The sequence below is a fragment of the Pelophylax lessonae genome, assembly GCF_965119305.1.
Source record: "Pelophylax lessonae genome assembly, chromosome: 3".
NCBI classification, from domain to species: Eukaryota; Metazoa; Chordata; class Amphibia; order Anura; family Ranidae; genus Pelophylax; species Pelophylax lessonae.
Genome location: NC_138770.1, coordinates 608,859,189 through 608,872,928, shown reverse-complemented (window position 1 = coordinate 608,872,928; position 13,740 = coordinate 608,859,189). Strand labels below are relative to the sequence as shown.

At 46.8% G+C, this 13,740-nt stretch overlaps 1 protein-coding gene across 1 annotated transcript in view; it reads right to left on the bottom strand.

Moving 5' to 3' along the window:
* The window catches only part of LOC309550643 (calpain-8-like), a gene marked incomplete at its 3' end in the record, with an annotated part of 108,715 nt that overhangs the window by 57,418 nt on the left and 37,557 nt on the right, over window positions 1-13,740 (bottom strand). Inside the window, exons 10-11 of the mRNA XM_082250980.1 lie at window positions 11,040-11,209; window positions 1,047-1,252 (exon numbers count right to left, since the gene is read on the bottom strand). Coding sequence (XP_082107106.1) covers window positions 1,047-1,252; window positions 11,040-11,209 — 376 coding nt within the window. The remainder of the gene's footprint in view (window positions 1-1,046; window positions 1,253-11,039; window positions 11,210-13,740) is intronic.

Genomic DNA, 13,740 nt, shown 5'->3' with positions numbered 1-13,740 from the left:
TTGATGACATTCCCTCTGTTTTCAGCTGCATGAGCCATTGGGAGGAGAAGCAGCATTGTACTGGGCATCCCAGTAATGGCTGTGCAGCAGGGGCGTGTCAGGACACAGCGTGCTCTCGTGCTTAGTGTGGTCAGTTTTTAAGAGGAAAGCAACTAGGCTTGCACGAACACCAGAGATTCCACTCAAAGGAAGCAATACAAAGAGAACAGGAGACTTTCTTATACAAGTACATGGTACAGCAGGCACATATCAGGAATATGAAATGCTGGGGTAACAAACGCTTTTTTAGTGTTCCTCAGAGGGGGGAAGGGGGGCGTAGGGAGCCGTTGTTGCCGGGAGAACACAATTATTATTGCTAGTCACTATAGCCATTGACAATAATGGCATGCCAAAAATCCAACATGCCAATTGTACCCAAATTGATCAATGGATTGACATGGGTACAATCAGGTTGCCCATAGATGGATTGAATCTCAGCTGGTCCCTGCTAAACTGGCTGATCGAACCATCTATGGCCGGCTTTATTCTAAAGCTGGCCGGAGCAATATTTGACTGGTCCAGCAGGGACTGGCTGAATTTTGATCAGTATGTGGCCTCCCCCAATCGATTTTTTATTCAATGTCTGTAGAAGGGACTTGTTGGAAAATGTTTTGGACAATCAGCAGCTGCAGCCAATCAGCAGCAGACACTGATCAGTGTCTTCTGATGGTAGCAAGTGCTGCTGTCAGAATTCAATGTCTTGGTGGGGGTATTACTCCATCCACCTTGTTTCTATGCTCGTTGGTTTAAGATTTTGTAAAGCTGACAAACCCTTGAGATGAAGGCAGAAAAAAATCCCAATCTGTTTCAAAGAATGCCTACTCACATGCAGAGAGAATATAAACTTTAAAAGAAGGGTTAGCTACAGTGAGGATATATCAGCTTAGGTCCCAGCGCTGTCACATGGAGTGAGTCACATTTCTCGCCCATACCCAGAAGTACTGGGTATTTCCATTGGCTCCTGATGCTAAAATGTGAAAATATCTTAATGTACTTTTTCTACTTACAGCCCATTGCATTTCCTTTCTGAGAAGACACGAAGAAAGAAGTCAGCCTCTTCACAAGGACTGTAGGTGGTTGGGATGATCACATAGTTTCCAACAGGAAGCAGGAAGCGGTTGCATACTTCACGCTGATTTTTGAACAAATCCACACGGGCCGCTTCTTTATTTTTCTTAAAGAAATCTTTCCCCAGCTGCAGATCTGTGAGACTCTGTAGATAATATAGAAGGATCCCAATGAACTAAGCTTAAAAACACCTGTCATATTAGCCAGAGTGTTCTCATCTCAGGCACCTCATAAACAAGCACTTTAAATAGAGCAGGGAGTGCCGGTTCACATATGTGCGGCTGCGGCGATCGCATATAATATCGGAGCGCACTGCTCCTTCATTACATACGATCGGGTGTGCGGTGCTGAATTCGCACTGCACCCGCAGTAAAGTCGCACATGACCCTTTTTTTGAGCCGCACCAGGATCGGATCGCACAGTGGTTTACACTTGTGCGATCCGATCCTGTGCGGACTGTAAGATCGCACTGCGATATGCAATCAAACTGGGGGTATCGTTAACATTACATTGACACCCCCAGCGGATCGCATATGGCAGTGTGAACTGCCAAGGGTGCGTTTGCGATGCGGGAACAGGCTGCAAATTCGCAGCCTTCCCGCATCGCATAAGTGTGAACCGAGCCGGAATGGTTAAAGGAGAACTCCAGGAAAAAAACATTTCCCTGGGGCTGTGCCCACACTGCATGGGTCACCTGCTCATTTTGTCCAGGGGTGAACAGAAATTCTATACTCACCCGATCCTTCGATCCTCCAGAAAACAGCACTCCCCCATGGTGGACTGTTCCTGCCATCCTCATGTGCAGTGCCAGTCTATGAGTGTGATGATGTCAGGAACAGTCCATGCACAAGAATGCTAGCGTGCCGGGGGGAGGGAGCGGCAGGGACAGGTCTTGCACCCCTCTCCTCACAGCCCACTGCATGGGGAAAAAAAACATTTTTTTCCCTGGAATTCTTCTTTAAAATTCCTGTCAGTTTTTTTTCTATTTATGTCCTATTAGAGAGATTTCCCTTCACTTCGTGTCTCAGAGATGCAGAGGTGATCTCTTTAAAGTGGGGGATTTAGGCAGCTGTCATGAAAACAGGGGTCTCCATTGAAAGATTGCTATTCACCTCCTGTTCTTGTGACAGCTCAAACATTTCTGTTCTAGAGACAATGGTTATCCAGAAGAAATTCAGAGAGTAAATCTACCCAGCGGCATTTCAGCAATAACCTTAGGAACCCTCTAAACAAAACTTTGGGCTTTACATACACGTTACTCTGAACAAGCAGGTAAATGTTAAAATTAGTTCTCAATCACCTTGGTAGCTGTATGCATTGTGCAGCAATTCATCTTCACATTTGTGACAATGAAATCTTCGCTCCTTTCTTATTACTTTCTGTTGCACCAGAATCTTGGCAGGCTTCCAGCTCTCTAATGCGAGCACACAGCTTGTGTTTCTAAGGTGATATAAACTGACTGAAATCTGACTTTTGAGCACACGCACGGTTTAATACCTTGTTCACATTGTGCTACTACTCCAATATTCCAGTTTGGCAGGAAAGGCTGTCTTCCTGTTGCCAATTCACAGGCTCCACAAGCCAGTTATGAAAATTTGGAAGAGATGCAATCCCTGACTAGTTTTCGTCACAGCTTAAAATAAATTTATTAAGTATAGGCAGAGGTAAAAAAAAATTCAGAAGACAAGCAGCTTATGTGTTTCTGCCCTCCAGGGCCTTAATCATACCTATCTGGCTATGATTAAGGCCCCCTGAGAGCAGAAATGTGCAGAAAAACCCCAGAATTTTTTACGCTAGTGCATTTTTTCAGCCTCAAACTGTCTATGTGCATAAGGCCTAAAAAGGCTGGGTACCTTGGTTGCTCTGTGGAAATTCATGGCTGTAAAAATCACTAAACCAGCATAATAAATGTATAGGAAACCAAATATACTGTACATGGTAACTAAAAATGAGTAACACAGAAAGAATGATATTGACTGTTCTAAGTATTTGTAAGCATAGCTTTCAACTAACCTTTATTTGGAAAGACTGTTCCTTTTAGAATAAACCCCTTTGTCCCTCTTTCTTCAGTTGTCCCTTTTTTTATTTAACCGATAGACCCCTATAAAAGTGGGCTATTTAATACCAAAACTGTTATGTTAATGATTGCAAACGTTACTTTGAAATGCCAGTATAAGAGAAAAACAGTAGTTCACAAAAAACACGGGGTTTAACCAATTACTTTTTTCATTTTAGTTCTTTTCTGGTCCACATAATTGGGAGCAGTGGCAGGAGCGTTGTCTATAAACTTTGTTTGTAAACTTTGTGTCAGACTTTTGCAAACTTTCGCCCAAAGAGAAACCCTTGAACTAATTTTCAGATCTTGGGGAACCTCTGCTTAAAGTTATATTACAGCTCATGATATTTTTTATAGAGGTTAGTGGAAAAGTGCTACTTTACATTGGTGGTCAGTTTAAAATATTGGAAATCTGAGGAAGGCTTTCCTATTACATATTTTGTCAGTAAGGGGCCACTTACAGTGGTGGCCAATGGAAAGAATGCCCTGTTACATTGGTGGTGTAAGGTTCTGGCACTCTCAGTGCCTCCTATCACATTTATTCCGGGTGATTTCCATCTACCTAGACAGAAGAAACACATATAGGTGTGTTTCCCTTTAAGGCTGAAGCTGTCATCACCCAGCGCTGGACTAGATGGCTATTTAGGGCGTCGGTTCTCACTCACATGTGTTCGTTCAAACACCAGTACCTGGATACTAATCTTGCTTGAAGCTTCCATGCTTGCAAGCTCTCCTCGCTGACGAACCTCGCTGCGCTGATCCCTGCATCCTGCTACCGGATCATCCGCATCTCCTGAGCGATCCTTCGGCTATCGCTATTAGTGCTAAGTACCCCACAGGGGAAATCTCTATAGACTTGTACTAGGCTTACACTATTTAGCTCTGCATAGCAAGGACTGTCTTTTACATCTGCATAACTAGATTGCTAGCTCTTGAGGCCACTGCTACTATTTCCTGCACTGGGTTGATCTCTCCTGTATGCACCTGCTACTCTGTCATCTGTTATCATACATGATCGCTAACCCTTCCTGCATCCATCTGCACTGTCTCACCTCAAGTGTCTGTCACCTACCACTTCCACTCAAACCTATCCCTAAGACCTTTATCATTGTCTTACCACATGTATATAAAGTCACACTAGGAACCAGCTTAATTACTGTGTGTATTTACTGGCTGAAATAAGACCTTCCATACATGATGAGTCATTGAGGTTGGGATTGGTATCTCAGCATATCTCCTACCAGAGGCGGCTCTAGGCTTTGTGAGGCCTAAGGCAAAACTTGGACATGAGGCCCCACTCACACCCATAATGGGAAAAAGAATTCAAGCGATAAAAATTAACTGTATAAATTGCATATATTAAAAGCCTTAATCTTTGTACTATGAATTCACAGTTTCTAGAATTTTCTCTAACCAATTCTTCTTTAATCAAAGATCATTAAACTTCGGGTATGTATGTGTGTGTATGTATATATATATATATATATATATATATATGTGTGTCTGCTCTTAATTCACAGTCCCCAGCATTTCCCTATAAGTCATGATTACCTGAGTCCCTCCTTACACCGGAGTTCAGTGTCCCCCTTACATAAGAGTTCTCCTTTACATCAGATTCCCCCCAGCATCTCCTCCTTACATCAGAGTCCACAGAATTCCTTTTAACATTAGATTCCCCTCTTAAATCAAATTTCACAGAGCCCCCTTTACATCAGAGTCTCCAGAGTTTCCCCCTTACACTGTAAGAGGGAACTCTGAAGACTCTGTTGTAAGAGGAGTTCTGGGAACCCTGATTTAGGTGGAATGGGGACTCTGAAGGGGAGTTCTGGGAACCCTGATTTAAGGGGGAATGCTGCAGACTCTGATGTAAGGAGAGTTCTGGGAACCCTGATTTGAGGGGGAAAGCTGGGGACTCTGGTGTAAAAGGGAACTCTGTGGTCACCAAAGCTCTCCCTTGCATCAGAGTTTCCAGAGACCCCCTTACATTTCACTTCCTCAGTCCACCACAGTCTAGAGCACGACAAGTCCCACTGCAGAAGGCTGCCATACCTTAGTCCCCACAGAGGGCACTGTAAATTCCAGTATAGTGCACTGCCATTCCTCCCTGAGGAATGGAAGCCTGCTATGCTTGGACTTGTACTGCTCTCTGTAGGGGACTAAGGAACTACTGCCTGCTATGCTAAGACTTGTAGTGCCCTCTGTGGGGACTAAGGCATGGCAGCCTGCTCTTCTGGAACTTGTAGTGCCCTCTGTGAGGGACTGAGGATTCCTCAGTCCTCCACATTCTAGGGCACTACAAGTCCCAGCATAGTGAGCTGTCATTCCTCAGTCCCTCACAGCTGGGGGGAAAAACAACATCTAAAGGACAACTCCAACCAAAACTACCAATAATGTACAGAGTCCATATGCTATATAATGTCACAGCCCCGCTACCCCTCACCTTCCACCTTGGGTGCTGTCATTGTGTAGGGCAAAGGGCTCCAGCTCCACCATGTTTGGCTTTGATGTTAGATATGCAGGACTGGCTCAGCTCCACTCTCTTCCCTGGCAACTGACTCTGGCGTCACGGGGGGCCTCTCCTCCTCCTCCAGCCATCCAGGGGCCCTCTCCTTCTCCTCCTCCAGCCACCCAGGGGCCCTCTCCTTCTCCTCCTCCAGCCACCCAGGGGCTCTCTCCTTCTCCTCCTCCAGCCACCCAGGGGCCCTCTCCTTCTCCTCCAGCCACCCAGGGGCCCTCTCCTTCTCCTCCAGCCACCCAGGGGCCCTCTCCTTCTCCTCCAGCCACCCAGGGGCCCTCTCCTTTTCCTCCTCCAGCCACTCAGGGGCCCTCTCCTTCTCCTCCTCCAGCCACCCAGGGGCCCTCTCCTTCTCCCGCAACCACCCAGGGGCCCTCTCCTTCTCCTCCAGCCACCCAGGTACCTTCTCCTTCTCCCACAGCCACCCAGGCGCCCTCTCCTTCTCCCCCAGCCACACAGGGGCCATCTCCTTCTCCCCCAGCCACCCAGGGGCCATCTCCTTCTCCCCCAGCCACCCAGGGGCCATCTCCTTCTCCCCCAGCCACTCAGGGGCCATCTCCTTCTCCCCCAGCCACTCAGGGGCCATCTCCTTCTCCCCCAGCCACTCAGGGGCCATCTCCTTCTCCCCCAGCCACTCAGGGGCCATCTCCTTCTCCCCCAGCCACCCAGGGACCCTCTCCTTTTCCCCTAGCCACCCAGGGACCCTCTCCTTTTCCCCTAGCCACCCAGGGACCCTCTCTTTTTCCCCTAGCCACCCAGGGACCCTCTCCTTCTCTTGCAGTCACCCTCTCATCCCCCAGCCACCCAGGGCCTTCTTCTCCTCCTCCTCCACCAACCATTCTAAGACTCTTCCAACTTCCCTGGGGCTACTCACCCCCTTTGCGTAGTAGACAGTGACACCACAAATCTATGACCAGCCTGCAGAGTGACAAGTCGGGGCCTGGTTACCTGTATGTTCCTGGGCCAGGGCAGAGCTCTCCTCCCAGTGCAACAACCAATAATAGCAGAGTGAGCTGACCGGGCAGTCACTTCCTACTGATGCAGGTACACGACCACCGATTCCTCCACATCTTATGATTACATGATCAGACAGCCAATCCCCAGGCAGAGAAGGCAGGGTAAGTGTCAGCAGACAACAGACACCTGGCAGCTGCAGTGAAGGGACTGCAGCACACTGCTGCAACTTTTATATCCGAGGATTTAAAACAATCTTTTACTTGGGAGTTTTCCCTGACTGCGCCCTTCTAAATGTTGTCACTCCACCACTGGCCGCGAGGCCCCTGTAGGTGCGAGGCCTTAGGCGACCGCCTAATTTGCCTAATTAGAGAGCCGCCTATGTCTCCTACATGACTACTGACGTGGAACTACTTCTGCAGCTGAAAATCCACACCTTATAAGAAACGCAAGGAGCGTTACAGGTGGTCAGTGTAGTGCCTCCTGCTAAGTGTTTTCAGTACTGAAACTTTTCTGAGTTTTAAAGATTGAGAAAGACTGCTCTTTACCATCTTTACCATAGCAAGTTGGAAGGTTTGTGCAAGAAGAGAAAAAAATTAGCTTCACACCTGTTTAGGGACCTGAAAAAGAAATAACAATAGCATTGTGTAACTACAAAACAATATCAACTATTATGAAAATGACCATAATCAATAACAACAATGATAATTACATATGATCTACTATCCAAGTAATATGATACATTATGAATACGTTATAAAACAATTGCACAAAATAATTATTACGTCTGAATTTCAGGGACCATCAAAGTAACCCATACATGTTCCAAAATATTCCCAGTGATCTATCTTTCTATATATCTAAAATTAATTAATACATTTGCCCTCCTTTGCAGCTTTTCTCCTGGCCAAAAAAGACCCCACTACAACATTTTGATGGCAGCATTACATTACAGAACAGGGAACACAGACATGGATCAGACATTGCTCTGCATTTCAGTGGGGGGAATACATAAGAGTGATTTAAACAGAAATGTGGGCAGTGAAAGGGTGTCCCTTTCACTGTTTTATGTTGCCCTTGTCCCAGATCTTCATGGCCACCCCAGTCCTCAACTTGCTTCTCCAGCATGGTAACAATAGACATTCACTTGGCCTACTGGGGGCTGTACTCTGACTAGTGTGTCAGTTCGAAGAAGACACAAGTGCAAGAGTGGTCAGCAAGACTGGGAATCTACAGAGAACTAATATTTTTGTAATGAAAAAAAATTGAGTGAGTGTAGGCATTTTAGAAAACATTAATCACAGTCTGCAGAAACTGGGGATTAGTATTAATATTGTACTAATATGAGTAGTAATATGTTACTACTGCAGTGCCTACATCTTTAGGGTTCAATTACAGTGCCTTGAAAAAGTATTCCTCCCCTTGAAATTTTCCCTTTTTCAGATATTTATTTGTAAACATTTTTGAAAACCATTATCATTTTCCTTCCACTTCACAATTATGTGCCACTTTGTGCTGGTCTACCACATAAAAATCCCAATACATTTCCTGACAGACTCCATGGCAGCATACGTACGGGTAGCCCCGCCACCTTTCCTACCTTATAGGACCCAACTCCCATACATTTTTGCTCCGTGCCAGAAGCCACGTTCCTTTTTTGTTCCCCTCCTACAAGTTTGAAGACTTACCCTGTAAGATGTTTCCCTGCGATCCAGGCCTGGTGGCGTGTTGTGAGGCTGTCCTGACTGTGTTTTCTGGAAGTCAAGCAATCCCAGCTATTAGCCGGGTGGACACGGGCGACGGATGTGGTGCCTGGAAGAGCTGTAATTCCTGGCCATTGGCAGGTTGGCAGGATTTTGGCCAAATGTCCCAGCTATTAGCGGGAGGCCCTTACGCCCTGTTGCGCATGCTGGAGTCATTGTGACTGCTTGGGAAGTGTCCAGCCCAGTTAGTGTGGTCCGGTGGTAAAATATCTTTTTTCTTATGGCAGCTGTTTCTGTTATTTTCTGTTATTTTTTTCTGTTCTGTCCACCTTATGGTAGCTGGAATGCATCTGCTCTCCAAGCCGCCGCTGTGGGTCCCTTCCTTTTTTGTCTACACAGCTGGCAGACAAGAGCGAGCCTTGGATCGCCTTGGCCACCGAGTGTCCTTCCTGGCGCAGGCACGCTGAAGGGGCGGTGACGTCGGCTCAGGTGGGGAATTTAAACAGCTGGGCGAGAATATCACGGATGAGAGGGGCGGAGCTGAAAGAAAGAGCTCCTTGTTGACCAAGATATTGAAGATGTATCCCTTAAAGAGTGAGAAGGTGAAGCATCTGGAGTCTGCTCCTATTCTTGATGCAGCCTTGATGAGACTGGTGAAGCACGTCACCTTGCCGCTGGAGGATTCGGCAACTTTCAAAGATGGCCTGGACAGGCGAATCGACATGGACCTTAAGAGGATCTATATCACTGTGGGTATGGCCTGTAAGCCGGCCTTGGCCCTGGCGGCAATGTCCAAAGTGATTCAGGCTTGGACAGACAACGTGGAACCTTTAGAGGTGTCTCAGAAAAAGTGGCTAGAGGTTCAGCCAGTTCTTCAGAGGGGCTGCTAGACTTAGGCCTCCTAGGAAACCCAGATTTCCATAGTGGGACCTCCCGTTGGTTCTGGACTTCCTTTCAGCAACTGAACTGGAGCATGCAAGTCTGCTCTATATTAGAAATCTTTCTCTTAGAACGGCCTTCCTAGTGGCCATAACCTCGGCAAAAAGGGTTTCTGAAATCAGTGCTTTAGGATGCAAAGAGCCATTTTTGAAGTTCTTCCCTGATTGTGTAGTGCTGGTTCCCATGCTGGGTTATAACCCTAAGGTTTCCTCTGTGTTTCACATAAACCAAGAGATTGTCCTGCCAACATTCAGATCTCCTAGGAGCCCTAATACTCATCCTCTAGATGTGGGAGAAGTCCTGCAGCTTTATTTGAAAGTCACAGCTTCTTTTCGTCGGTCCGACCATCTGTTAGTTCTCTTCTATGGAAAGAACAGAGGCCGGCGCGCCTCTTTAAGATCTGTTGTGGCTTGGATTGTTCAGACCATTCAGTGGGCTTATAGAGCTAAGGGTTTGGCGCCTCCGGAGGCGGTGACTGCTCATTCAACCAGAGGGATTTCTACATCGTGGGCAGCCTCCCGGCATGTCGTACCTGAAGTGATCTGTAGAGCGGCCCGTAGTCTTCAATTAACACCTTTATGGCCCATTACTGTGTTGAACTGGTCTCTTTGTCCTCTGTAAACTTTGGTTTGCAGATACTGTCGGTTGACGGTGCAAGTTACACCTTTTTTTGACCAGCAGTTGCCCACCCGGGTGTGTATGGCTAGTTTTTTCCCGTACGTATGCTGCCATGGAGTATGTCAGATCAAATACTTACCTTAACTTTCCTTTCCTGATGGACTCCATGGCAGCAGGAATTCCCTCCCATCTGCTAAAGTAGGTTAGTCATGGAACGCGGCTCTTGGCATGCTGCCATGGAGTCCATAAGGAAAGGATAATTATGGTAAGTATTTGAAAGGAAATTTTCCATTTTATGTTTTTGGTTGTAACATGATACAATTTGGAAAATTTCAAGGGGTATGAACACTTTTTCAAGGCTTCAAGGTATCCAGTCTAATGTGATGCATTTATCTGCATTATGTCACACATTACTATGCATTGCGACACAGCAGCCCGTTCATTTGAATGACTACACACCAAAATGGACAACAGACCTAAAATCAGGCCTGCGCTATTTTTTTTCCACTTTACAATGAAGAACCACAATGCACAGTGCATTGGTTAAGAGAGTAGGGTGCTATCCAAAATAAATAGTACATGAGTTGATGTGCATTGTGGTAACTAATTTTTCTGCGTGTTACTGCAAAGTATAGCTCTGTACTGTACATCTGGTGCAGTTCTGTCTAGAAACCAATCAGCTTCCAGGTTTGTTTGTCAAGGTTTAATTGAAAAAGCTGAAGTTAGAAGCTGATTGGCTACCATGGACTGCTGCACATAATTTTGCACTCTTCAGTTTTAGTAAATCAACCCGATAATGTTAAAAAAAATTATAGGTTCTATATACTGTATAGTCAGCCAAAAAGTGTTGTTTATAGAGTTCAGCAGTTCAAGCTGAATTTAACAGACAACTAAATGAGTCAGAGCAATAACTCTTCTCCCTCTGTACAGCTCCATCTGCCACCACCCCCTCTCTTTAGATAACTCAAAGTGCTTTGGGAATCCTTTGCCATGTTTTAAATGTTAATTTTTTAACAAAAAAGGACAGTTTGTATAGTAAGATTAGAACATCAGTTTAGAAACTCACAAACTCTCAATTGGTCCTAAACCATTACAATTTCCTTAAAAGCCACTCTACTTGAGTTGAAGGTTGACATGTGAAGCTAACCTTGTATATATAGTAGCCAATTGTTAACAAGTCCCCTCCTTTCTTTCTCCGACGCTCTTTCTGCATCAGACTGACCAGCACTGTACAACGTGGCTCCCCACTCCCTCCTTTGCAATCCTCATCAGGGTCCTCCAGGGTGATCCGTAACTGTGGATTTGTCCAAAATGTCGCTGCCAGGGAAAAATAAGCCAATTATTAGAAGAGTCCTATAAAATATAGAATGGCTTAATTGAAATAATACAAATTTCTTCAAAAGTCATGAAGAAATCTTTCAATTCAGCTACAGTAACTACTTGAAATTTCTCTTTATTCGAGTAGCCACAAACCAGCTGAAGGCTAAAGTCAGACTGTCATGGGATTGCTTGCTTGGTAAGGTGAAGGGTGAGGGGTACTTATGTGAGCTTACAGGGGAAGAGAAAGAATTAAAATCATCAATGGAAATGTAGAGATGTGCTTGGGTGGGAATGGAGACTGACAGAACACTGGCTGCAGCTGCTCTCTGTAGCTGCTGCCCTGTGCTGCTGAACTGGTTACCAGCCATATCAGCAAGAGGAGGGAGCTGCTGAGCAGGAAAAGTTCAAGAGACTGAGTCAGGCAGCACTGCACTGTGGGAACTGTAGTTCAGAGGACAGACTCTAGTGTAATCAATAGCTTTTGGACCGCATTTCCCAGAGGGAGATTTCCAGGAGGAGGGGAAAGAGCTGCATTTTCTCAGGCTGTACAAAACTCAGTTTTGTCTGGAGAATGAACATCGCTGTCTAGTGTGCACCATTACTGCTGCATCCAGAGTGCTGAGTCCAGGTACACCAACAGCCAGAGTCACCTGGATGCAGAGCATAGAGTGGACTAATCGCTGTGTATGACCGAATGGTGAGCTGCAATATTACTGGGACTGGTGAGTTACTGCTGTGGGGATTTACTATCTGCTGCTAGAGAGACTGAGCCCTTTAGGAACTGACCATACATCCATCTAGTAGCCCTATTGCTGCCTGCAGGCTTGACTGGGACTATTCCAATGTGCACCAATGGTACAATTGGGCTCCCAACACTAACCAGCTGAAGAGATAAGACTAAAGACTGTCCCTTTAGAGCTGCCACACAGAGACCTTCACCTATTGCTTACACTATGAGGTACCACTCAGAGGACATTGCACCATATGCTAGCCATTCTCTTTCAGTGCACTCTAGACTAGTTATAGTATTACAGTAAACCCCCGCTCCATCGCGGTTCAGTTTTTGCGGTCCCGGTATATTGCGTTTTTTTTTTTGTAATGTTATTTTACTATATAAATCATTAAAAATGAAATATTTTTGTGTTTTCCATAGCTCTTGCTCTGTCTCTCAGTATCTTTTATGTGTTTAAATGAGTTTCTATTGTTTTAAAAGTGTGTTTAAAGACCTTAAAATGCTTTTACACGTACAGTGACAGTAAAAAAAACATGGCTACAATGCATTTTAATAGGGTTTTTCTATTTTGCGGATTTTCACTTTTCGCTGCTGGGTCCGGAACGTAACCCCCGCAATGGAGGGGGGTTTACTGTATTATTCATTGCAGGTAATACTGATATGCATTGTTTATTGCTGACTTTGCTGATTCACGAGGTAATCCCAGTCTACATAACTCTATTCTAAGTTACCTTTGTATAGAGATTATACTGTCTTGCAGACTGTGTCTGAACCTACCTTCTGTGCAGTGGCGTACCAATGGGGGGGGCGGGGGGGGGGCGGCCCGCCCCGGGTGCCACTCACTGGGGGGTGTCAGCCGGTGTGTTCAGACAGATCCCGCAGTGTGAAGGCAGCTGCAGTGGCAGCTCCTTCAGTCCGTGCGGAGCCGCGGGGGGAATAAGGGGGCGGAGCCTCAACGGGAATAAGGGGCGGAGCCTCGGCGGGAAGAAGGTGAGTGCCCATTGCAATTTGCAAAAGTGTGTGCTGAATAGGGGGATGGGGCTGCTGCATATAGAGGAATTCATCGTTCTCTATTCTTCCTGCAGCTTCCTGCTGAATAACTGATTCTCCTCCTCTCCCTCCTGCAGGAAGAATAGGGAAAGATCAATTCATCTATATGAAACTGCCCCATCCCCCTCCTATACAACTTCTTTTGCTGGCCCCCCAAAGTTCTTAACCTCCTCCAGTGGTCCTAATCCCTCCCTCAGTGCTTTTAGCCCCACCCCTAGTGCACTAGACCCCCCTGTTCTTTAGCCCCCCCCATGCTCTTCAGCTCCCCACAGTGCTTTCTCCCTCCCCCCAAGTGCTCCCTGCCCCCCCCCAGTGCTCTCCACCCCCCTGGTTTTCCCTGCCCTCCCCCAAGTGCTCCCTGTCCCCCACCCAGTGCTCCCTGTCCCCCCCTGTGCTCTCCACCCCCTGGTTTTCCCTGCCTGCCCCCAAGTGCTCCCTGTCCCCCACCCAGTGCTCCCTGTCCCCCCTGTGCTCTCCACCCCCTGGTTTTCCCTGCCCACCCCCCCAAGTTCTCCCTGTCCCCCCTAGTGCTCTCCACCCCCCTGGTTTTCCCTGCCCGCCCCCCAAGTGCTCCCTGTCCCCCCCAGTGCTCTCCAACCCCCTGATTTTCCCTGCCCACCCCCCAAGTTCTCCCTGTCCCCCCTAGTGCTCTCCACCCCCCCTGGTTTTCCCTGCCCGCCCCCCAAGTGCTCCCTGTCCTCCTCAGTGCTCTTCACCCCCCTGATTTTCCCTGCTTGCTCCCCAT